The sequence below is a fragment of the Parambassis ranga genome, chromosome 3 (genome assembly GCF_900634625.1).
Source record: "Parambassis ranga chromosome 3, fParRan2.1, whole genome shotgun sequence".
Lineage (NCBI taxonomy): Eukaryota > Metazoa > Chordata > Actinopteri > Ambassidae > Parambassis > Parambassis ranga.
The window spans coordinates 17,886,190-17,911,565 of NC_041024.1; the positions used below are offsets into that span (position 1 = coordinate 17,886,190).

General features: G+C 39.5%; 1 protein-coding gene across 3 annotated transcripts; it reads right to left on the reverse strand.

The window, feature by feature from the left end:
• Positions 1 to 97: 97 nt before the first annotated feature.
• On the reverse strand, positions 98 to 24,310 carry nptnb (neuroplastin b). Of its 3 annotated transcripts, XM_028402564.1 has the most exons (9): positions 23,715 to 24,310; positions 13,816 to 14,163; positions 9,806 to 9,977; positions 8,834 to 8,928; positions 5,806 to 5,939; positions 5,286 to 5,559; positions 1,500 to 1,521; positions 1,326 to 1,399; positions 98 to 1,233 (listed from the first exon to the last, which is right to left on the reverse strand). In XM_028402564.1, exons 1-8 carry the CDS (start codon positions 23,788 to 23,790, stop codon positions 1,339 to 1,341), a joined length of 1,182 nt encoding a protein of 393 aa, XP_028258365.1. In that variant the 5' UTR covers positions 23,791 to 24,310; the 3' UTR covers positions 98 to 1,233; positions 1,326 to 1,338. The 3 variants fall into 3 exon arrangements, with proteins under 3 accessions (XP_028258365.1, XP_028258364.1, XP_028258363.1); XM_028402563.1 differs by lacking the exon at positions 13,816 to 14,163 and having other exon boundaries at positions 1,500 to 1,509; positions 23,715 to 24,304; XM_028402562.1 differs by lacking the exon at positions 13,816 to 14,163 and having other exon boundaries at positions 23,715 to 24,299.
• Positions 24,311 to 25,376: the final 1,066 nt, after the last annotated feature.

A 25,376-nucleotide genomic window follows, 5' to 3' on the forward strand; every position in this document is an offset into this window, starting at 1 on the left:
AAGTCCCTGTTGGTGGAGTGTTTCTTGCTGTACTAGCTGGCTGTTGTTAAGTATTGGTTGTTATGGTATATAAAATAGAAAAAAAAAAGATGTGAACTCATTTTTCGATTTTTTTATTCAGAAAAAAAATATTGGTCTCACTCATATGTTTAATCGTGGCTATATGCTCTGGTCCCTCTGTTCCCACCTTAATGCAGGTCCATTCCCACCGCAACACACATGGATACATTGTATTAAAAGAGGAGTCATGCAGCTACAGCAGTGAATTTTGCTATGCCAACTTCCAAGTGATCCCACAATATTAAAGCTTCACTGAGTAAAACAAACTGCCCTCCATATATCTATTTAAGAATACATATTGCATAGGATTATAGCCATGCTATACAGTTTAAGAGAGGAAAATAAAAAATAAAAATCAATTAATGAAATTGGGAAATATAAAAAAAATATTTTTTTACAGATTTCCTATCATTTGAACACGCATACTTCAACATATACAAGACACCTAAGTTACTCTAGAAAGAAAATAAAAATAATACACGTATCATTTTTAAGATAAACACACAGTAGTCATTTTCTGTAAGCACTCTCAATTAAATTTAAATACTGCCAGTCACTGAAGCCCTTGCTTCACAATAAAACTTCTGTTTAAAAGTAGACGTTCTGTCACAAAATCAAATAGTTAAATGACCATGATATGCTGTACAAATGTCCAAGAATAATAATTCAGTAATCCAATAATAAAACTATATATATATATATATATATATATATATATATATATATATATTTTATTTAGACTCCATAAAAAACTCAGGTCATTTGGATGCAAAAAAAAAGAAAATAAAAGCCACAGGAGGGATAACAACAGAAAATGTCTATTCTGAGTATCCTATTGCGTAATTATCTTGCATGCATTGTACATGATATGTAATACAAAAGGGATCACCTCATTTGAGGACATGATAAAATGAATAAAGGAGACATCAACAGCACATTAAAAATGTGTACACCTTTGTGGTGGTTTTAGTCATTATTTCTCATCCTGAAATCTCCACGTAAGACTGAATAAGGCATGCTTAAGACAGCCATTATGTTCTTTATGTTGCCAGTGTTATGCTGATTTTGTTTCTCATAAAATGAGACAAGATATGCTTTTTTTAAAAACTGCCCGGAGATCTATCCACCTCTGATGCCTTCATGTAGTCAAAAAATGTAGTTTAGCCATCTCATCTGTGAAGAGAAAATCAAGAGAAGGCGTGACTATGGATAATCCTCACAGTGAGTTCTATATTTAGCCCACATCCCCTACAACAGTGTCTTACTTGAGTAAATTGCTTATTTTGTATTCCTCTGGCGAATGTTTTTGTCCTTGTGGTTGTTTGTTGAATTTGTTTTCCTAGGAAAGAAAAAGTTATGATTTAGTGACCTCACAGTTACAGACATTTGAATCATAGTGCGTAGTACATGTGCCGCATTATAAATATTGATATGCTTACATGGGTCCAGCTGGTTCATCATCTTTGACACAGGGAGAGAACAGGACAAAAATAGAACAGAGGCCATGTTAGATAAAGATAACAGAAAAAAAGTCTTGCAAATATTATGAACATTGCTGTGCTGTTTTCACAGCGTTTATTTTACCCCAGGCGACTATTGGTTTAGTAAAATTATACTGTGGTGTTAAAATCTACTTAACTGACTAAACATGGTGTTTGTACAGATTAGAATATGCTCTCAACAAGGAACTTTTATATTTTTACTACAATGCAAGTGAATGAAGAGCTGCACTAAATACATAAATATGGCAGTCAGCTCATAAATGCATGCATGCATGTATACATTTGTGTCTCATAAATAGAATCAGAAGGGTATCACCAAGCCATGGCAAGATATTTAGATATGAAACCTTTATTTATTTATTTATTTATTTATTAAAAGCAACTGTTTGCTTTTGGAAAATGGACAGTAGTGACATATTTTGAGCAGAAGGGGTGAAGTTTCCAAGGAAACTGTGTTGTGGACCCTTAAAGAACAGCTTTCACACCAAACATTGTAAACTTAACATTACATGGCTTCTGAATCTCATAGGGATCCTGTTCATATCAGGCTGAGCATATGTGTAGGAGGGTTACAGATGGCTCACTTAAAGCCATCTTTTAATTACACTCAGTGATTTCATAGTAAAAAAGCCGGTACATAAGTCTGACAGCACAACTGACTTGGCAGAAAAACACGGCTGTCTTTTAAAGCTCTTTTAGCACATAGAGGTGATATCTATACCTTACAATGGTACACAAAAGTTCATAAAAATTGGAAAAAACAATTGTATTATTTCTTGCTGTAGGGTAGCGCAATAAATATTACACATCACAATGTTACAGTTAGAAATACTGCAGGAAGAGGAGCCAGTGAATAGTGAGTACTGTTGCACAGGGTGATAAGTTAGTTTCAGACTTCACAGCCTTGGGATTGACAAGGTGGTGGGTGTTTTGCATACAAATGAAATGTGTCAACAGGTAAGTAACCAGTCACAGTGAGATATTTTCCATGCAGTTATAAGTCTGAGTTAAGCAGCATTCCATGGCATTAAAATGGAGCAGATTATGGCAGAACAGTGTTGGATAAATACATGGTTCTCTGATCACATAGAGGAGGAACATCTGTCAGCATATAGCACTGTTCTCACACCTCATATACACCACAACAGCTATGTTTACTGTTCTGGCTTCGCAAGTACAGCCACAAATAGCAAATTTTTACTGTGTGAGATTTAGAGAGTTAAACATTCATAAGAATTATTGTACTGCATTAAGCCTGTATTTTCACATTTTAACTTTGCAACATGCAGTATGTGGGTGGAAGCTTCATAGCTGAACAGTTGTCTTATTACATAAAGTGAGCTGTTGTTTAGCAAATCATCACACAGCAAAATCTATAAATTTAGCAACTGGTTTTGATAGGCAGGATAGAAATGTCAGCCTCTGCATCAGAGCCTTTGGCTGTGGAGTATAAAAGTGTTCAAACACAGCTAAGCCATCAAGAGACCAGAATTCATAATGCGCACAGACAGGGGCCAAAACCTCCGGGAATACGGGATGCTAAAAGGAGATTTTAGAGGGGCTGTGCATCATGAGCTGGGAGTCCTCATTCCTGATTTGAATGGCATAAACATGGCAGATATAATCTACCTTAATCGCTTCATTTTTCCGGTAGATGAAACCAAATGAGAGGCCATGCAAGGAGCTTACCAAGAGCGGCACACTTTGTTTTTGAGTATGTGAATGTATTTCATGCAAATATTATAGTAAAATATTTATTTGCTTCTCATTTATTTTCTCTTCCATAATTACCAAGTTATTAAAAATTAGTCCAAAACACTTATTTGATGTAATTTTAAATAAAAAAATGAAACCGATATATTCTAGTATATGTACAGGATCACATCTGTAGAACAGCTTAAGACACAAAGCCTTAAATGGGTTTATTTACCTAATATTCCCTGCACATTTTACTTGCTAATCTTATTTTGACTAAGTATATGAAAGACAGAATGTACCCAGAAGCTGTCTGTGTTTGGTCTGTATTAGAGTGTTGTGTACTAACTAACTGTCGGCCAGCTGGAGAGATCCACATTAGCAGGGTGACTGTTGTGGCTTTGTGTTCATGTTGCATTTGAAAATGAAAAGAAGACAAAGCTGCATGAGTAGAGGTCAGACGAAACCTTTGGTGACTGGATTTGCCTTTAGGCCTTTGAGACATCTTGTCACATTCTAATCATGCATTTCTGTCTGCCTGCTAAAGCAGAGGCAACGTCTCTTCTGTACAGAGCATTGGATTTGACAAAACTACAATAAATGTACGGAAATCAATACTTGTATCTAATATTAAAGGACTGTAATGAAATGGAGCCAGTATGATTGCAGTGCAGTGCACTTGTTGGTATAGGCGAGTATTACATGTGGTTGGAGTGTTAATATTGCAAGCCCATACAGGTTTGTTTGGCTTATAAATGCAGTTTGTTGAGACAAAAGGTTTTCAAGTGCTACTGAGGGAGTCACCAAAATGAATATTGGTGTATCCCAAATAATGATTTTGCTTAATAGCGTTTGCTTTAATGATTGGGCCAGAGCAGGCAGCACTATGACCTCCTGTATTACTGCACGTTGTTGTATGAGTGTGATGGATGGGTCATTCTTACTCACACAACTGAAAGATATAGAAAGTGCTTAATACGTGTAAATGTCACAAGTACATCCAAACAATGTGTTTGATCTGGTTGTTTATACTTGTGAGGCCTCTATTTTAAATGTTTGGTTAAATAAATAATATGCCTATCATATGTAACTAAATTCTATCTGGTATCTAGATACAATGTGTATTGTAGAGTTGAAAAAACTCTGTTCCCATGCTGTTCTTTAAAGGATTTGTTGTAAACTGGTTCTATACTTATCAATCAATCTGGGGGTCAGTCTAATGGAAGAGGAAATCCACTCATTTCATAATCTCTAAAATAAACCTAACTCACAGTGTTAGTATCTTATAAATAATGCTTGAATGGACTGTAGTCCTTGTAATTAAAAAAAGGGGAACAAAATCTCTGACACCATGCAGGATCTCTCACTTACCACCCATTTAGATTATGTTGCCATTTGAAAAGAAGGAAGAAGGGGAAAGAATAGTGACCAATAAAGTTATATAGAGAGACTAGTGTTTTAAAGCTACATGTATTGGTATCACAATCAAATGTTCCCTCTACAGTACACAAATAGCCAACTCGTTGAAGGCTGAGCTGTGTGCCTCTGATGTTTATCTAATGTGCATTTATAAAGGTCATATTTGCATGTGTCTAATTCTGAATGTAGCTTTCATGTGACAATATCCTTTTGTCACATCAGTCAAGCACAAGGAGGCAAATCCTTGGATAGTCAGTTGGCCACTACAGATTTCTCTTGACAACGGATGCAAGCGCATGGTTCATCTGCAAGTGATCCTGTAGCTTAATGGCATTTTGGAAAATGAAGTCATTGGATGGTAATCCCCTTACCTTCTGAAATGTGTTGTCTGACATAAAAGAAATCCTTTACTGATCTTTTAAAATACTTTTCACAAGAAGATCAAACACCAGGCACAAAAAACAGGCTTCTGAATCGGTCTACTGTACTTTTAACAGACAATAAAAACAGAATAGAAGACAACAGAAAAGCCACTTTACAGTCTGTCATTTACTTAACGACTTCCTACTATAAGTAACCAAAAAAAGAGAGAAGAAAAAAATTTCTTACCATCAAGAATGTCATCTGGCCTTTTGCGCTTCTCGTACACGACGATGATGACTACTAGGATTATGATTTCTGCCAGCACACCCAGAAAAGGCCAAAGCGGTGCAAGATTGCTGCGCACTCGTAGTATAGTGGTCTGAGCAGTGTTCCCAATCGCATTAGTAGCATTGCATTCGTATACTCCAGGATCTGTGTTTATATCCAGGTTTACTATGTTGAGCTCTGTGTAGTTGTCTCTGTTAGTGATGAAGACACGTCCAGTGGAGTTGTCGATTTCCTGGAACATAATGACCGTTTGTTAAACTTGGATACAGTGTACCCTGCTTTCAGTCTATTCGCTGTTTCTTGAATTGTCTCTAGTGTTTATTATAATACTGTATGTGTGTGTGTGTGTGTATATATATGTATATATGAATATATGTATATACACACACACACACACACACACACACACACATATATATATATATATATATATATATATATATATATATATATATATATATACAGTGAACATATATACCGTGTAGGATGTTCCATCCACTTTACGCCATGTCCAGGTGGGATGTGGGTAACCAACAGACTTGCAGTATAGCATTGCATTTTCCCCCTCGTTTTTGTTTTCACTCCTCTTGTGGCCAGTGATAGCAGGTGTTGCTGGAGAGGTGAAATAATGATAAAAAGAAAACACTCATTAGCTGAGATCATTAGTCGGGTTGGCAGAAGAACAGTCGAAGGAACATTTAAACTACTACCACATGGAATGGGTGAGGAAAGCATGATTGGCTATGGTAATGATGTGTTCATCAGATGCCTTGGTAAAGGCACATACAGTAGGATTGATTCACAGATGTGGTTCAGTTTATTTTGAAATTTTAGGAGCTACAGCCCCCATGAGCATTTGACATAAATAATATGTCAAAACCTTAGAGGGACAATTCACCCCCATAATCATTGATTGTGTTGTGACTGCACAGAAGGCAGTGTGCATATACAGCATGACTGAGTGTGAACATTAATGACAGGCGTAACGTTCATCAAAATTGCTATAGAATTTTTTCTATTGTATTTTTGAGCGCAACACACTGAGTGCCATCTAGTTCCACTATACTGGTGACGAAAATATTCATGAGGTGACTGTACATGCTTATAAACTACCAGATTAGTTGTAGATGTGAGCAGTACTTGGCAGATATTCATTTAAGGTAAATATATTGATGAAATAACTTATCCCAGCTTATCGCACAGAGATATGAGACTTTCATTAAAAATGACTATTTTGTCTGTGCAGTCATTCTGTGAGAATGTACAACACACCCACACCCCAACGCTTGCAATAGGGAATATCACTGTAGAAGAGATAAAAAGGATTTCAATACAATTCATAATGAGGTCACAGAAGAGGAGTATCGGCAGTGTGATATGAGAGCCTCCAGATGTTCCTATTGAAAATAATTCTATAGTGAATTCCACAGAAGAGATTTGGAGCCAAAGAATAATGGTGAAAATTAGCTCTGGTTAATGAACACACTGATAATGCAAATGACACACAGAGAAAGCGAATTGAAGAAATGAAGGCATAAGTTATCAAGCACTGCAGCACATGCCTCATCGTACTGATCTATCAACAGAAGAGAATCTCATAGGTGAGATACAAAGTCTCTCTTTAACTGTGCATGGCATCAAGAAGATAACTGTTCCTGTTTTTCCACTAATCCTTAAAAATTACAATAATTCCTTCCATGCAATTAAGCAGGATAAGGGAGAGGCCTGGAGTGAGCATTTTTCAGCTGTGCATGGATAATAGAACAGGAGGGGTCTGAGCTCTCCGGTGACATCATCCCACTCTAATTATGGTGCACACGTGCTCTCTGAGCAGGGGAGTGGCCAAGCTCATTTGTGCCTTATCCCGACTGTATTATGCCAGTGACTGACAGCACAGAGACAGCCCTCTAAGTGGCGCTAACACAGGCAGAAACCTCCATTTCACACTCCTGACTGTGATTATTAATCTCTCTGTGCCAGACGGCAGTGAAGTGACATATGAATGCAAGAGGGATGTGAGAGAATGAACAAGGTCATAGCTGTAAAAAAGAACAAAAAAGGGACTTTAACATTATACAGGATGGTAAAGAGTTAAATCTTTCTTTAGTGGCTTTTCACATTTTATCAGTGTTCATGTAATTCAAGCACTTTTTTGGATTTTAACAATTGAAATATTGTAACTTGTTAAGAAAGTGAATATGAAGTCATCAGGATGCACATAACATTTTCATGAAAAACTGTGTGCTAAGCATTTATTAAAATCTGGAAAAAATTAGATACCAAATATGTATCTGTAGAAAGCTTAGTATCACAGACAATAAACTCCTCTCCTGCTTTAGAGATGGCTGGGACCGGATTCAGAGCCTTAATCCTGCAACATCACAGAACCCTCCATCTGTTGCCTCTGAGCTGAGTCCTGCAAGGATGAGTGTGCCAAGGACACTGTAGGCGAGGGATCTCAGTGAACTGCTGCCAGAAGCGCAGTGCAAAGCTGGCTTGCTTAACAGTGGGCTTGCTACCTGGGTCACAAAAGATCTCAAACACCTCTAGAAAATCACAAAAGCATTTAAGAACTGAATAAAATGCTTTGTTTAGATCCAGCAATCGTACACACTCTAAGCATCCAAACAAGGTTATTTTAAACATTTTAGACTTAAAGGACAAATGATGCATCATCAGTTCACTTACTGCCTTTTTTCCAGGGGCAGATAGCAAGCCTCAGCAGTCACAGGCCTGCAGCCCAGTGATAGCTAGGACACTTCAGTTTGAATGGCGACAAGTCCTGTCATCTCACAATCCAATGAAAACAGAACACACACGGTCATCACCCATGTTACGCAATCAGGCGGTGCTTTAAGACAGCCACAGAGAAAGAGCCAGGGCATGCTCAGTATGCGCCACAGCCATGCCACAGCAAATTGGCTTAAGCACTACACACAGGCAAGCTTCTCTTCAAGAGGGTTTCCACTTGCCCTTTCTCAGAGAAGATTCCTTATTCAAGTTGATGGCTTCACTGTCAGCTTGAATGAGACCAACACAGTAGTTCTTCAGTTAGCTTTCCTGCTGTGACATTGTCTGCCCTAGCAGACTAACATAGCTCCTTAAAACACTATTAAATCTAAGAAATAAAAAAGCCATTTATAACATGTAAGCTATTAGTATTTTATTTTTTTTATAGTATGGCTGCTCTATCTCGCTGTTTTGCACATTTTGGAGAGTGTGTGCAATGCCTGTCCATTTTGCTAGACTCAGTGAAAGCCAAGAGTGACAACAGCCTCAGGAGTGCTCCCTGTCATCAGCATTGCACTGGATGAATGCAAACATCTTTTTCAACAAGGTCTCTCTTCACGCAGCATTAAGTGGTTAACTTTTCTAGGGCATCTCTCAAAAAAGAAGAAAAAAAAGACATCCTTGGCATGTGTTTTCAGAATATAAATACACTAGAGAGGGAATCAACTGACATTTGTTAGTGTCATTTTGTTAAATGTCTCTTATATAATTCTTACCTTTCACTTCAATTGTGGCGTTGGCATTTGGTGCTGTCTCAAATGTGTAAACACACATGTATTCTCCAGAATCGTCTGCCCGTGGTTTATTGATCCTGCAGGAATATAAAGCAACAAATGGCTCCATAACTTTAATTTCCAGTCACTTACACTGTGAGTAGTCACTAATTTCAGTTCTAATGCTAGTAGTCAGCTGAACTACAGCAGTGAAAGCCTGGAGGACTTACAAGGCCGTGAGAGACAAAATGTTGGCATTATGCTGTTATGTTACGGAACAGCAGCTCGGGATTCTGCGGGGAAGGGCACCACAGGCATTTTAGCTGTTATCTACAGAGTATCACTGATGTAATGTGACAAGGAAGTGACCAATTGGTCTTATCTTGTGGCTAGAGAGAGTCTGTGGTATGTCTATGGGGGCGACAGTAGCTTTGTGCTCCAATGGTTATACTGTATGATAGCAGGGACTAACTGTTAGTTGGTACTAGGCTGTATATTTTACTTTTTTTCAAAACAGATGCACAGGTGTGGTTGAAGGTTTAGTTAGAGGATATGTTGTTAAATATTTAAAGGATGTCACAGATTTTTCAAAACATACAGTACTATGACTTAATGTGTTCCATTATTCCACTATTATACTGATTAACAGCTGCATCTATTAATTGACTTTGTGAAGATGATTGTATGTACACGCTAGCTTTGGTAAATTGTTGCTGAGGCTTGTGGTAACTGAATAAAAATAGGCATGCTGAAAGAAAGATGAAATGCCAGCTATACTGTAGCTAGTGTTCTCTTGACCGAGAAGCAGCTACCTGCAATTAGCTAGCCCAGCAGAAGAACAAGCCTGAGATACTAAATGCACAGAATTCTTCAGATACAGTATGTAAGCACTATTCCGTTTGCACACTCATTGAATCCATTTCCATTTCTGAGAGCACTTATTGTTTACAATGTGAAGGCATAGCTGTGTGTCACCTGTATGCTGTGTTCGCATGCTCTGTCCTTGTGTTGCTGATCTCCTGTCCATTCTTCATCCAGAAGCTTTCCTTGTGGGGTGTGTGGGCAGTGGTGAGGTTACACACCAGTGTAACTGGTTTAGGTGAGTCCACTGACAGGATGATCTGATCAGAGGCATTGATCTTTGGTTCTGGAAGACAGAGACAATCAAACCTTATCCCAGAACTAGAGCTCAAAGCTGTTTTATTGCTTCCTTCCATGCTGTAGTAGCTGTAGGCTGTATGCTGTTTTTATATGATCTGCGTAGGAGGGTGTCTATGAAGTGTAGTTCACACAACAAACAACTACAAGGCATAATAAATACATGAAACCCCTAGAATGCTTTGTACCGGAGTAATTATGTAATATTTTTGAATGAAGTCAATGCTTCATTTGTGTGATGCGCTGCTGTCATACACACCGATGCTCATGTCACCTGTCCACAGTAATTCTAATGTTTCTAACATGATCAGAAAACTGGACGATGCCCAACCTTTAAGTTGCATTTAAGTGAGAGACTATAGAGGTGACGTAAGACATGAACTATAGTTTTAAATACATCACCATGTTTGCATCAACCATTTCTAGTTAATTGTGGGAATGTAGTGGGTGGATTATGAAGCTCACACTTGCCAGATTTACATACATTATTATGAATGAGGCCCCTAGGCTAACCACTGATATATAACTACCCAGATATTTGACGTTTTTTATTGCTGATTAAGCACCTAAACCTCAAAAGTGCTAACCACACCGGTTACTAAGCAGTACCAGGGTCCCTTTTTCAAGGACGTTCAGGGAAGCAGGAGGTGTCATCTGAGAGCGAGGTGCCCTTTTCTCTGCCTTGAGTTGTGAGCAGGAAGCCTCCTCCGCGCTGCCCCTCCTCCTCCTCCAGGGCGGGCCAACCATGGCAACGATGGAGCCCCCGAGGGGAGGAGCAGAGAGGAGGAGCATCATAATCCTACTACTGGCTGCTGCTGTTATAGGCCACTATAGCAAGGCAAAAGGGGAGAGAGGGGCCAGAGCAGCTACTGAGACATGCAATTGACTTCTATTAGCATTCACAACACTCCTTTCTGTAATTCCGTATAGTCGCTAGCTAAGGGGATATCTCCCCCCTCCCCCCCTTACAGCGCTCCCTCGCTCTCTCCCCCACCAAGCAGCGCCACAATGTACTATTAATAGTATCTTAGAGACATGCGTATACACACACAACATGAGGTACATAAATTAACATTTAGCAAACACGGCACAGTGGTCCACAGGCAATTTAACCAAAAGGTTGTTTGTAGGACACCTTCTCCCAACTTAAAGTGTGGTAACTGCTGAATAATGTATCACTATATCACAATGTAACCAAATACAGAATGTTGCTCTAAATGAATCAAGATTGACATGAAACCTGATTCCCATGTTCCTCCTGCTGGTACCCTAATACTCTGATACTGCCTTGAGATTGTTGCTGTGTCTAATTAGCTGATTACAACTTGACAGTTTTGTTAGGATGTCAAGTTTAGCTGTATTTACATTTTCCCAAAATGTATAAATTAAGTTAAACAGCCAACATACTAACAACTGGGTAAGGTCTATATGTAGGCTAATAGTATGTCTTTGTAAAAGGCATGGCAGGCCACAAATCAGAATTTTGTTGCACAGTAAGTGCTGCATGACAGAAAGGTGCCAGGTACCGTCCTTCTACAAAGAGAACAGTGGGACTTCTGTGCACATGGTTGAGCTAAATGATTTGAACCACTCATTCTTAACAAAGATATGTGCAGATATAAATACATTTTCTAATTTGCACACATTTGTGTCTGCAATACATCAAACATAACTTCACAAAGCGTTATGACATGCATTTTAAACATTGCTTTACTTGTCTGCTTTTAAGTCTACGGTTTGACTGAACTCTAAAAATCCATTGACATCTATTGTGTGCAATTAGTTCAAGTGATACTCCACTCAAAATCTACATTTGATTATGAAACACTCACCCCTCAAAGGGAGTGTAAAAAAGACGTGTACTTTTTCACAGAGAAACCAGCTGTGTTCCGCCTGTATTCATGTGGGTCACAATGAATTCTAATACTGAAAGGTATTACTCCCTCAAACCCCTCCTGCACCATAATCTGCTGTTATTTGTGTGGATGTGTTTGGCTACATTTTGGTTTAACAGTCAGCAATGATGCAGGAGTGGATAGAGAAATCCAATTTTTCCAGTAAAAAAAACATTGGCAGAAGTGAATTAAAGCTGATCACAGCTGCAACTGAAGTAATAGAGTAATATTTTGGGAAATATGCTTATGTACATTCTTCTTAAGAATCAATAGTAAAACCAAAAATGGTATCAGATGCCTTTGTTTGTTTGTTTTTAAAGCATGAAAGAAAATGACCTATTAACCCATACTGATGCCTATTTTTATTTATTATTTTCTTTTTTTGTATGGGTTTAGCAAGCACACTTTACTGGTGAAATTCAGATATATTCATTTTATGCATCGTCAAATGAAGCTGTTCCCAGCTAAGCTAAACTACCCATTTGTAGGCAGAAGCAATGTTTCCCAAAATATCTGACTACTCCTTTAATATTTGGAGAATTTCATAGTTTTGGGTAAAGTATCACTTTCAGTTGGCATATATAATACACATTTCTTTTCATCAGTAAAATTGCTTTTGCTGAAAGATCCTAATGCCAATTCAGAGTAGTATCTAAGAAAAGGGTATAGAGTGATTCACATTCACAAACTAAACTGAGCAAAGCCAGAAGGCCAACACAAGACTTCAGCATGTTCCCCAAGCTACAAACTATACATTCATATTAAAGGGCTATTATATATAGCCCATAATATACATGTAATAATGTGTTTATTACATGTATATGCAAAGAACATTTACTCTTCAGTAATGACAGAATATTTTCAATAGGAATTTAATGTATTTTTGCTTGGAACGTAATGACAGCTGCTGCCTGCTTACAGAGGTATACATTTCTATATTTAATTTAGAATTTGTCCAATCAGAAGAGCCAGCAGAAGCGCAATGGAAGCACAGATTACAATAATCTGGTTCAAATTCACTTTGTTTGACTGTTTATATGCTAAGAGCAGAGGGTTAAAGGATATAATGTCATTACTGATTTAGAATCACACACTTAATGGCTGAGAAGGCACAAGGTAAACACAATGCACAGGCAGGTTCACAGACATCTCTGTCTCATCTGAGCAAGAAATGAGACACTCAAGGCCCCCACGTGGTCTCATCCTTTATTGGATTACCACACGTAAATCTGAAAGCAGGAAAATGTTTGCTTTTATCAGAAAGTAGTTGACAGAGGGAATCACTGTTTTACACCTTAACGGATTCCTCCTTGTGTCTTCTTACAGTTCCATTTACACTGTGCCCAGAGTGAGAAAGCCAAATCAAAAGCACTGTTACTTCAAAGCACCACCAGGTTTCCACTGCATTTAGCAGGCAGGGCTTTGAAGTAAATAAAACAATTCACGCAATGCAAGAGACACAACGTAATGTTAAAGGAAGGAGTACCACAAAAATATCTAAGAATAGGAAATGGCGATACAGAGAAAAGATAATGATCAGGATATTTTTAAAGGACACATGAGACAGAACAAAAGTTTGGTGTGGGAGGAAAGAGAAAAATGTAGATAGAGACTGGGTAAAGTTCCTGGGTTTGTGGTCATTTACAAGATGCTCAAGGGATTTGGGGGGGGACAGGAAATTTCAGTGGAGGAAAACAAATACCAAACTAAATTTAATATTAATCAAAACAAAAAAGGCAATCACTGGCATAAGGGATATAGAGAACTGCAATAACTGAATCAAATAAATTTAAATAAAAATAAAACATGACTAGTGTTTGTTTTGTTTTTTTGCATTGCTCTTGAGAGGTTTTTAAAAAAAGGTGGAGCGGTTGGGAGAGGGGTTTTGTAGGTCGTTCACCATCTAGGTTCTACAGGACATAGACCACTCACTCTGTAGCACCGAAATGGTAGCCTGGGCACGGATCCAGGTGATGGCAGGATTTTGTCGGAGGTCATTGCGCCGGGGGTCGTTGCTCGCCCGGCACTCATAGGTCCCAGAGTCCTCCAGTGTGAGGCGTGTGATGCCGAGCACACTGACTCCATTGGTGCCGTAAGCCGTGTTGATGGATACCCGACGCTTGCGGGCTCCGTCCCACAGCTGCTTGAAAGAGTCGGCTCGGTTGACCTCAGCATACCACCACTGGATCTCTGGAACGGGGTTACCGACCACCTCGCAGTACAGCTCAAAGGTGTCCCCCGTAAGCTTAGTCTCAGACAGTGGCGACTTCACAAACCCAGCTGGAGAGGAAAAGTGTACCGGGGTGGCAGGGAAGGAAAGGGTAGAAGAGGGTTAGAGTAGTAGGAAGGCATGGAAAGGCCAAGGGATAGAGAAAGGAAAATAAAATAGAATCAGAGTACATACAACAGAAAGGATGATTAGAGGCAAATCAAAGAGAAGCAAGCCTGAAAATCATTGATAGGTGGAAAAAGAAAAGGTTAATGATCGCCCAGATCCAGTCCGTTCAACATCAAGGTCCCTTGGCCCACTTAAGGCCAACTGTCAGACAAAGTCAAAGTCAACAAGTCCCAGATACATCCAAACAAGTTGTGCTAGTACTTTTCCTTTTCTTTTTTCTCCCTTTTTTCTCATGACAAACAGGAGCGCCAACATTTTTGTACCTCTTGTGCTTGAGCAAACAAAGAAAACATTAGATACAGTAGATCAAAAGCAGAACATGTACACAAGTAAATACATTCAATCATGAAATAGAGCATTCTCATTGTTTAGTTAGTCATAACTGGTTTTCTAACAGTTTGTTTAATCAAGCAAGTGAACGATGGCCCAACCCTTTTCTACACCTGCTGTCACAAAGGTCTGTGACGACACTGCTTTTTACTGCACTGGCAGGAAAAATGAAACCGCTGTTCTTTGTCACTGACATATCAAAACACTGCATAACTGATTTGTCACCCTGTCAGAGGGCTGAATGTCACTTAAGAATTGAAAGTTAAAATTAAAAGATAGATGATGAGAATTATTTCTAATCATACACGTTTCTTTACTTACTTATCCGGTTGAGGATCACAGGATTGCTGGAGTCAATCCCAGCACACGTTGGGTCAGAGAGGGGAGCTACAGTCTGGACATGTTGCCAGTCTGTCACACGGCTAACACTTTCAGACGGACAAACACATTCACACTTGCTTTCACACCTACGGGCAATTTAGAGTTACCGGTTCACAAAACACGCATGTCATTGTACTGTGGGAGGAAAAGGATATGCTGACGGAAACCCCTGCAGACACAGATTTATGTCCTGGGCCTTCTTGCCCCCACCCACTGTTTTACTATAATCTGTAGAAAGATTCTGTTAAATATGTTTTTTTCAATTATACTAGTGATTTCGATTCATGAATCATACAGACATACACAAAATAAAGAAATGTATGCATGTACCATAATCTCTTTTTATCCATATCAGCCATTGCTGGTAAGGCCAGAAATTAGGTCAACCAGCTTACATTTTGGATAAGCTTTAGAATTTAAGAGCAGGTTTTGAATATTTACATATGGTCACAGTGGTACCGGATAATCAAGTTCAACCAGCTTTTTCATAGCCAACGTATGAATGAATTTTTATTAAAATAATTTTGGAATTAAACACCCATTATGTCACTATTGCAGGAGACTGGTAGCATTTAAACCCCCTTGTGTTCCTCCTTGTGTGGAGTATCTTACTGCATTAATTTCCTGACCTGAAATAGGATCAATTTCATAATAAATCAATAATCCATTCATGTGATCCATAGGCATTATTACCTCCACTGTGTGACTGAACCTTGCTGCGTCTGTGCCTGATTCATGACCCTGTTCCACATCAGTGGTTAGCCCAACAATACACTGCCAGCCTTAATGAACCTCATCTAATGACAAATCACCTGGACCACAGACACTGCTCTCTCCTGGCTCTGCAGCCTGTCAGCTGTAAACCACATGTGCTTAAGCAAATCAGTAAAATGCTCTGTCCTGGATTGTTGTACAGGAAAAGGGAACAAAGAGGCTGTGGTCTCCTGAGTGTGTGACTGCGTGTTGCGTCTAAATTCAACAGCTTACAGGCCCTCCTAGATCTGTCTGCCCTGCTGAAACTAATGTATCATAAGCACGGATTAGTTGGCCTGAGGAAGGAGTGAAGCGCTTTAGCTCACCCCTACAATGAAGCTACTTAAATTTCATTTAAATTATTTAATATAATATCTGATCTGATCTCACAATGAACATTTTACATGTGATTACTTAATACTTCCTTCATCATTAGTTAAGGAATGTTTATCCATGGTTAAATATATTTTAAAGTCATATTTCTCCTTTTTTAAACAGTACATGCATTCTTTAGTCTGCTTCTCAAGACAGTTTGCCAAAATTGTAAAGACAATTTAAAAAGGAAAAAAAGAAGGAAAATCTGTAGGAGATGTGTCTGAGGATATTAGGTACTTACAACTAGCATTTCTGTGTGCGATGCCTAGAGATATGCACAGTAATTAGCATTTGTTTCTTTTCTCTGGGAACATCTGGGCCCATCAAGCTCCACCACAGAATCCCAGAGGGTGAATCTAAGCCTATCTGCCTACATGGTTAAAGCAATATTCTGATATGACAGTATGACTACTCTTGTACTATGATTACATTTACATAGGAAAATGGCATGGTGCGTGGCACGGATAACTATGTTATCCATGCATAAGAGCTCATAATCACAGTCTTGCAGCTACTTAAAAAAAGGTAATGAAAGTCCTCCAAGGTGACAGAAAATTAAATCAGAAAAAGGAACAGATGACTTAATTTAAATTCAGGCTCGGGGAGACTCTGTGGAGAAACGCACACAGAACAAAGCACAGACAACACCAGCCCAATGAGCAGACCAATTTTTGAGTTGTTTAAACAAGGAGCTTACACTGGCAGTGAAAACAAAACACAAAGCAGCCAGCCGGTGCTCATTCATTTCAAAGTCGTATAGGGAGACAAAAAGTGACAGAAAATGGTGCTGTGGATGTGGAACAGATCTCAGCAACTTTGTGATAAAACTGTAATGAGCTTAGTCTACCTTTGAGAGAGACATGGTCAAGGGAACAGCAGATGTGTTGACTTAAGGTTTAATTGATTAGTTCTAAGCACAGAAGGTGTTTCTGCAAAGATGAATAAACATTCACTGCAGAGTAGAATGTTGTATATTGATGAGAAGGCCCACTGAGCTTGAGGAAAGAATTTCAATGCATATTTCTGACTAATAGTCTAAAAATATTGTGAATTTGTTACAATATTACAGCTGATATATGCTTCTTTTAGAGGCTGGTATAATTCCTCAGAATGCACAGTACTGACACTGAGGCCAGCTGCAAGAGACTTGTACTGACTTGCAACTCAGGAGAAAGAAGAAGAATAGCATAAAAATAGCCAAGAGAACAAGAAACTATCAAGGATGTGTCTGTGTTGTGAATATCGTGGCTGCCGGTGATGATGGTGCTCTATAACTAGTGAGTAAAAGTTCTTAGGTTTCAGTCCTTGATTGCTGCAGAAATGTAGATCAGGCTTCTGTCCTCTCTATACTCCGAGTCCAAAGATCAATCTTATATGTATCACTTACATGCTAGAATCCCTTCATGGTACATAAATACACAAGCTGCTTTCTCATTCTTGGTTGTACTTTCAAGCTGCAACATTATGTGTCTTAGTTTCCACTGTTCTATGTAATTCCTAATGGAGAGCAAGTCTGGTGGCTCAGCTCAATTCTGCTATAGATAATAGTCGGTGGGCCTTTTTTTTGGCCATTAAAATACATTTTACTGCTGACCCAATCCACAGCAGTTTATTATGACTGACTATGAATTAATAACACTGACTATGAATAGGTAATTCATACAACCCGACTTCAAAGAAACCACACTATTTCTTCAACCAAGCACACATGCATAAAGATCAGTGTCAAAGTAAACTCTTGGTGTCGGCTCACTAAATGCAATATCCTCAGAAAACAGTAAAGGAGCTTAAACATATGAGCTCTTTGCTGTAAATCAGGGCTAATACACTGGTAGGTAGTTGCTATGATGGGCTGTATGTAATCTTACAAAGGAAGTCAAACATTATTCTTGCAGAATAATGAGATCCATCACAGTGTAGTGGCTAACAACCTGTTTTAGCTCTTTAGCTCCATTTGCATGCACAATAGTATCACAGCACAAGCTGTATTTTTCTGTGACAGCTTCTGTTTAAAGCTGTACTGAAGTCACAGCCATTACAGCCTACATAGTCCCCTTTTGTAGGTAGAGAGGAGAGCTCCCCTGAGGACTGACAACGAGCCACACACCACCACCATGCAGCCTGAGAGTGAGTCAGCTGCCTGCTTACAACCTGGATCCCCATCCGCAGTCCCACAGCACAGACAGAGAGAGCAGAGGGTAGGAAACCCCCAAGGGCCAATGAACTTGTTATATGCAAAGCACAGTGTGTATGAGTGAGTGTGCATGAGTTTAGGTGCATCTTTGTTGCTCCTGTATGATGCTTTGACATACATTTGTGCCTTTGTTAGTCATTTGCTGTGCATTTCGCTTATATTTATTATTTGTATTTACCTATCCTAGGAACATGTAAAGTTCACAAATACCCAAACAATCTTTAAGGTGTGACTGCATTGGTGCCACAAAACAAACAGGCTAAGTCAGGGAGACAGCAGTCAAGCATAATCTACAAGCAGCCACATGGCTCGTATATGAGTGCACTATGGGTGGGGCAAGTCCACATTTATAATAAAGGTAACAACTGGTATTTTCAATTATTCCCTATCTATGGGGTGGTTTGGTTATGTTTTGGAACAAATGTCTTAACAATTAGGTTTGCAATACAAAAGTATTATTTGAAAATAATTTGATATAGAACTTATGAAACCACTCAGGGGAGTGGAGTGGTGAGAGGCCTTTAGAAAACTATACCATGAGGACTTGACCTGAATGAATGAGTCTTCCAGACAACTAATAGATGGTAGTGTAACAGTGAGGTCCTGCACAGTTCAATTCTTCCACTGAGTCTGGTGAAGCAAAGTTGGCTTATTTTAAAAGCCTGATAGTCTTCCTTAGTTTGAACGTGCAGAGTGTTATTCACTGCTACAGCCGTATCTTCCAAACTCTGTCTCATTTTACTGATTAGTATTAAATGTTATTTTGTTATTAATTATTATCAGATTAATTTCCTACCCATGAAACATCTAGTGCTGAATGAAGACAATTCTCAAGTATGTTTAACACAGCAATAACAAATTAGCACTGTTTATGAAATGCAGAGGAAGTCGATTGCCTGTCAGTTATACTGGTTATAACAGTATTTGCATATTATAGAGAAACAAATATTAATAGATTAATAGCAACTGAGATCCTAATAGTCTGATTTGCCAATATTAGGCTTAATATTTTAATGCTAAATTACTGTTAATGTGTACAAAAAGCCAAAACATACAGACATTTCTCTCTGACATTCCCGCTGACATTGCTGACAGCCATGTGACTACATATTGCTGTTTGCAAAAATGAGTTTTCTGAAAAATGAAGCGCACCATTTCCATTTTACTGGTAATACTTAAGTCTGTCATCCAGATCACAGAAGAGAGGCAACAGTTTAATGAGATTTAAATCCCAATAACCCCTGTGCAGGGTAGAAATGCTATAATCCCATGCTTTAATCACAACCACCAAACACTTCCTGTTTCTGTTGCAGAGGTCAAAACAAGGGAATTCAAATGATTTGGCATAAAACCTGAGAGGTGCAGAGGTGTGGCTAAAGTCCCCAATGACCTTGGTGTTTTTTTTTCCACATGTGTTTGTAATAGTCATGAAATAATGAATCTGCTTTTGTGCTACAAACACCAACATCATCAGCCTCATCGCTGACATCACCGTGTGGGTCTTTGTTCAGTTAGGAAGTTTGTTGATTATGCAAATAGTTTGCACAGGTAGCTGGATTAGAGTATTTTATTGGAGGAATAATTGTAATTCCATGCCATCCATTACAAAACAAATCATTTGACAAACAGCTCCTGTGTGGCCCTGCTCTGTTAAACACTGCCCATCAATCACATTTCATTTGATGGAATTTGTTAGCTGGCCAACTAACACAATTTTTTACCATCTTGTGTTAGACAATAAAATTTAAACCAGAATATTTTACCTTTGAATCAGTTTGTGTTAAATGCCCTCTGTTCCACTGACCTGAGATTCAACACACTTTCACACACAATTGTCCTGATATAATGCTTCTCTATGTAATAATATGCAATATTATTTTGTATAATGTTTCTCTGTCTATGTAATGAAGGAGCAACTGCCGGGACTGCAACTTGGGTTTAAAGTAGTTTTCTCTGAGATATTTATTCATCCAACAGTTGAACAGGCATAGTGTGGTTCTACTAAAAGCATACAAAAGTCAAAACACCCACAACTCAGTGCTGCATAAAAGATGACTCTGAGACGCTTAATTTCATAAAGCTTCATCCAGTAAATTCATATACGTAATGCCAAATATATGTCAAATATATATCTCTGCCTCTACATACAGTATTTGTAGACATAATCACAGCATTTGTCAAATTCAGTGAGCTGTATATCTGCTGCCATGGGGATTTAGGTTAAAAAGAAAAGAGAGAGGCCTTCCTCTGTCTGCCATGTCACTAGTTGAAATACTCATGCCCATGGGAAAAATCAGCAGCATATAAATGGAAGTAACCTCTTAAAGGATTCTGTCTTGGAGCCTGAATCCTGGTGCAGCAGCACACTTAACCTGAGTTGTTCTTGCAGAAGAACAGCCAGTATAGTGCAGGGCTGTGGCTGAAATGAGGGACCTCCAGCTGTGAGTGCGTGTAAATGTATGAATGTGAATCCGGAAAAAGCAATATGCATGCTCAGCAAAAAATCCTCCCCATGAAAAATCACTATTAAGAGATAACACTGCTCACCTTACAGCTGAGCATCAGTATACAGTAAGACTCCCTGCAGTGTGTTTTATACAGTGTGATGCTGCTCATAATCAGTGCAGGCCATATCACATTTCACAGTGGGCAAGCATGACTCAGTGTAAGAATTTGGCTTGAGTCCTACAGCATATTTTCCAGACTCACAAATGAACCTTTGTCAAAAGCCTGCATGGAACGTGATAACAGCAGAGCTTCTGCATTATAAGGGTGTATTGACTGCAGCAAGATGCTTACCTAAAATTACCTAAAAATGCCTCTGTTGATAATGTATAGGTGACAAAAAGGGCTAGAGAAATTAACAAAAATTTGCACATTTTATTTCAGGTACATATTAATTATCATGCAGTGTAGCTTTTTCACATAATGTTTATTTCTATTATAGTATTGGCTTATTATTTCAAAGGTTATCCTAGCCTGCAACATGCAACACAAGAATAGGTTTGTGAGGGGGAATTATGTAAGACACAGAGGCGCTTCTTCAAGTCAGATACAGCCACCTTCTCAACAGCTTTTATAGTCTTAACATAAAGATCACATCATGTCTCATCTTAAATAGTTCACAGCCACCTAGTGTATCTTTTGAGGACTGTGCAGCTGTGCACAAGAAGGCCGTCCATTAAGAGTTAATGGATTCACTTTCACAAAAGGACCTTAAAGCCACAGTTCTCGCTGCTGTGTGTCTCGGTGATAAAAATAGAAACGAGGCAGAATGGACGGATGCTATTTACAGTCCTCCAAATATCTGTCGCAGAAACTGGCCACCTATAGTAGGCCTACTTTTTACTGAGCATGAGGAAATAATGGCATCAATTCCCTCAGCTTCCCAGATACAGTGATTACATCTCCTGCACTTATAATTATTATTGTCCCCACGTCACTGTCTGAACTCTGCAATGTCAGGAAAATCTAGGATTGCATAAGAAGCCATGCACCGATTACCCTTAATCTGAACTGTGGGAGAGAAATGGAAAACCTTTTGCATGCAATGTGAGCAAAAATCTGAATACTATTGTACGGTGATATACTACATATAGCTTATCAAACCTGCAACGAATGTAGGGTTACTTGGAATGAACCAGATTTTTGTGACTGGGTGGCACCAGTCTGCCTCTCACAGTATGTGTGTGCGTGTATGTGTGTGTGTCTGCATGCTTCTGTGGTGTGAACTGGGTCTCAGTGAGTGGGCACTAACACTGGGTAAAGACCACAGGAAGTGTTTGGAATGCCTTTGCTTGAGCTGTATCAAACAATAGAAGGTTTATTGAATATTTGATTTTCCAGATAGCAAGATGAAAGAATACCTTGCAGTGTGAGCACATACACGATGGCCATTCTAGTCAAATTGACAACAAAGAAAGAAAAGAATACAAGCAATAATATTTTGCTATATAATTTCTGGTATTTTGGTTTGTTTTGTCTCGTCACAAGCTGAAGACGTAGATTGCTTCTTGCATACTGTTACTGTGTGAAAGCAGAACAAACTGCCACACTTAAACTGAGATAATATTTTGCAAAAGGAACAGTACAGGAGCAGGATTGTTCACAGCCTTCTCAACCTATTGTCCAAATGCCTTATTAGGTCTTGCATTGTGGGTGTTTGATTATCCCCCCACAGCAGTGACGAGGTGGACATTAGGCATTAAGGTTATGAGTATGCAGAGTAATTCTCTGATTTTTCTGTGAAAAGGGATTAGACCATGCCAGTGACTCTGGGTTGTCAGCACGTGGGCCTTGACTTTGTGGATGTAGCTGCCTTTAATCATATTAGCAAAAACCTGAAATACTTTGATTCCAGATGCAAATCAAGGTGCAACTTTTCTCAAAATCATATCAGACAGGCTTGCCTCTAATGTGTTTAAAACACAAAGATTTACTTTTATTTCATGAATGGCTGCTGATTTGTGTGGCCCGCCGGCTGATGTGATTCAACAGAATCTGATGTCAGGACATGCTGTATCATGGGGTCAGCCTGGAACACCCAGCAGCATGTTGCTGACATTTACTTAAACAAAATCAAGCCATATGTATTATGATTAATAGACAGTGAACCTTTGAAATTAGCACATGAATGTCCTTTACATCTCTGAGTCTGTCAACTAAAACTCTTATTTCACCTGACTGTTTTTGGGGCAAGAAACATCTGCTGGTCAGAAATGATCATTAGAGAAGGGGATAAGGTGGTTGCCTGTGTTTTTATGTAGTATTATAATAACACAGACTGAACCAGTGGGGCATGAAAGGCCCACTGATGCTAGAAGTGTGCTGCTTTTAGCCCAGCAGCTACAATACAGACAGTATTTTTAGTATTTACAACACAAAAGCAGGCCAGTCTCCAGTCTGTTTGGTGTTCATAGCATGTTACTTGATCAGTATCAGGAGCAGATAGTTAGTCTAGCTTGACCACCCATGCCCATTGGACCAAATAATCTACAGCCTACCCCAGGCTACTGCCTCAGTGTGAACATATAGGTGCAAAACTTCCCAGTTTAGGCTCCAGCAATAGCTTACTTAACAAATGTGGCAACACACTGCCTGAGAAGTAACAGTTAGGTTAGTTCCTCTTCCAGACACACCTACACCCTGAATAAATATTAACCTTGCACAAATGTGAAAAGGCGGCCAGTTCTCTCTGTCACACCGTGCTGTCAGTTTTTAAATCAACAGTCTAACTCTGGACTCGTTGTCAAGGTGCGTGAAACTGTATTAGTGGCTCTCTGACATTCAGTCTCAAGATCCTCTTTAGAAACATCTCTCTCGGGCGTCCGCTCACAAGTCAAGTCACTTTCCTTTCACGCGATGTTTACAATTATGCCATGGTCACATCTGCTTTCTTACCGTTCTGAGCCGTGGTGAAAGGCAGCATCAAGTTCCCCAAAAGGACCACCGCCAGCATCACTGTGTTAGGATGCATCGCTGGGGCTCGATATCACTAGCAGGGTCTCGGTCGGACGAATGTGGGAGGAGAGATCGTGCAGGATATTGATCACAAGATCTAGAGAGATGGGCCCTGCATAGCACCGGGTTCTTTAAAAAAATAGTCAGCCGAGGAATATTAAAAAAAAATTAGAAATGTCTCTCTGAAGCAAAGACCTTGCGAGGACAGCGATGGGTGAAAGGTCCGGGACGAGGCCAGCGGCTTAGGGATGCCGATGTGCGGCCATAGGCAGTGAAGAAGCCTCGTCGGATTGCGGAGGAGAGGTCTTTGGATGTCAGGGAGATTGTCCACAGTGTGGTTCTGAAGATTCAAAGATGCGCAGAGCGATGCGCATTTGCGCTCTCGCGGTCACGGTTCGGTGAATAAAATGAAAGTAGCGCACAAATGATTCCCGACGGGAAGTGATGTAGCCGAAACACAGGTCTGTTATCAGCACCCGTCTATTTTTAATACCAAAGGAGGAACAGATGCTGGTAGGACACCGACGGCAGCAACGACAAGCTGCGCGTGCCCAATGCGCTCACGACCGTGGATGAATACACGCTGCACAAACACACACCACGTAGCCCGTGTGACTGATGTTGTTTGTGAACTCAGGCAGTTATTATGTGCCTGTAAAGCCTTCATTTCCCGGCCCAGCGATATGTGTGGTTTTCAGTGAGGTGACAGGTGCACGGCGCTTTCACCATCAGACCATTTATTCTGGAAACGTGTCCTTATACGCTCGTATTTTCTGAGCAGCTTGTAACCCCCTAACCCATTATCAGGTCACTCATCCCAGGCAGTGAAGTTACTCACAAACTACAAACAGCGTGTGGAAAACACGTCTAAAAGCACTGAATAATAACAATAATAATTAGCCTATTATTATTATTATTATTATTATATGCAAGGATTATGCAGAGCACTCAGCTGCAGTTGTCACCAGTCATATCTTTGCAGCCTCTATGTCACTGTGCCTAAATACTTTCTCCCGTCAGGTTTTAATATGAGGAGATTATGGTGATGCTTTGGAGCTCACTGAGGTCATTTATAAATTATGTCATCACATCAGTGGCCTGGGTGTTCTCAAGCTGTATGTACCACATCCCCTTGGAAGTTCAACATGGCCTCCTGTAATCCTCTTCTATCCTTTATCTGCACTGCTGCATGGGCGCCCTCATGTGGCCAGTTGTGGGAACTTGAAAACAGCCAACATGCCTCTCATTTTTTTAATTTGCAAACAATTGCCAATATCTGAAGCAAAACACCTGAGGATTTGATATGATTGTAACTTGGCTGGTAGTTTTTGAGGTGATTGCTTGTGGCCTGTCTGTGGTGCAGCTGAAACATTTCCTGCTTTTGGTAGGTTGTGGTTTAAGTGGGATTTGTAATTGGATTCCTCATGGTGAGGGCAGGGCCTTTCATGTATGACTACGCCTCTGTGTTTTTGCAGGACAGTTGCAAAGGGTCAGTCTGTGCTTAACTGCAGGACAAACTTCCCTCCACTTTACAGCCCTCCCTCCAGTTTGTCCATGGGAGACCACATTTAAAATGTAACCCCACCTGAAACCTCACACAGG

Bases quoted from the DNA above. Each gene is read 5' to 3' on its own strand.
- nptnb (XM_028402564.1), bottom strand. From the start codon at position 23,790: ATGCATCCTAACACAGTGATGCTGGCGGTGGTCCTTTTGGGGAACTTG. The intron at 5,940-8,833 runs GTAAGAATTATA...TCACCTCTCCAG, and splicing joins CGCCACAATTGAAGTGAAAG to CAACACCTGCTATCACTGGC. The intron at 1,522-5,285 runs GTAAGAAATTTT...CCTGTGTCAAAG, and splicing joins GCCAGATGACATTCTTGATG to ATGATGAACCAGCTGGACCC.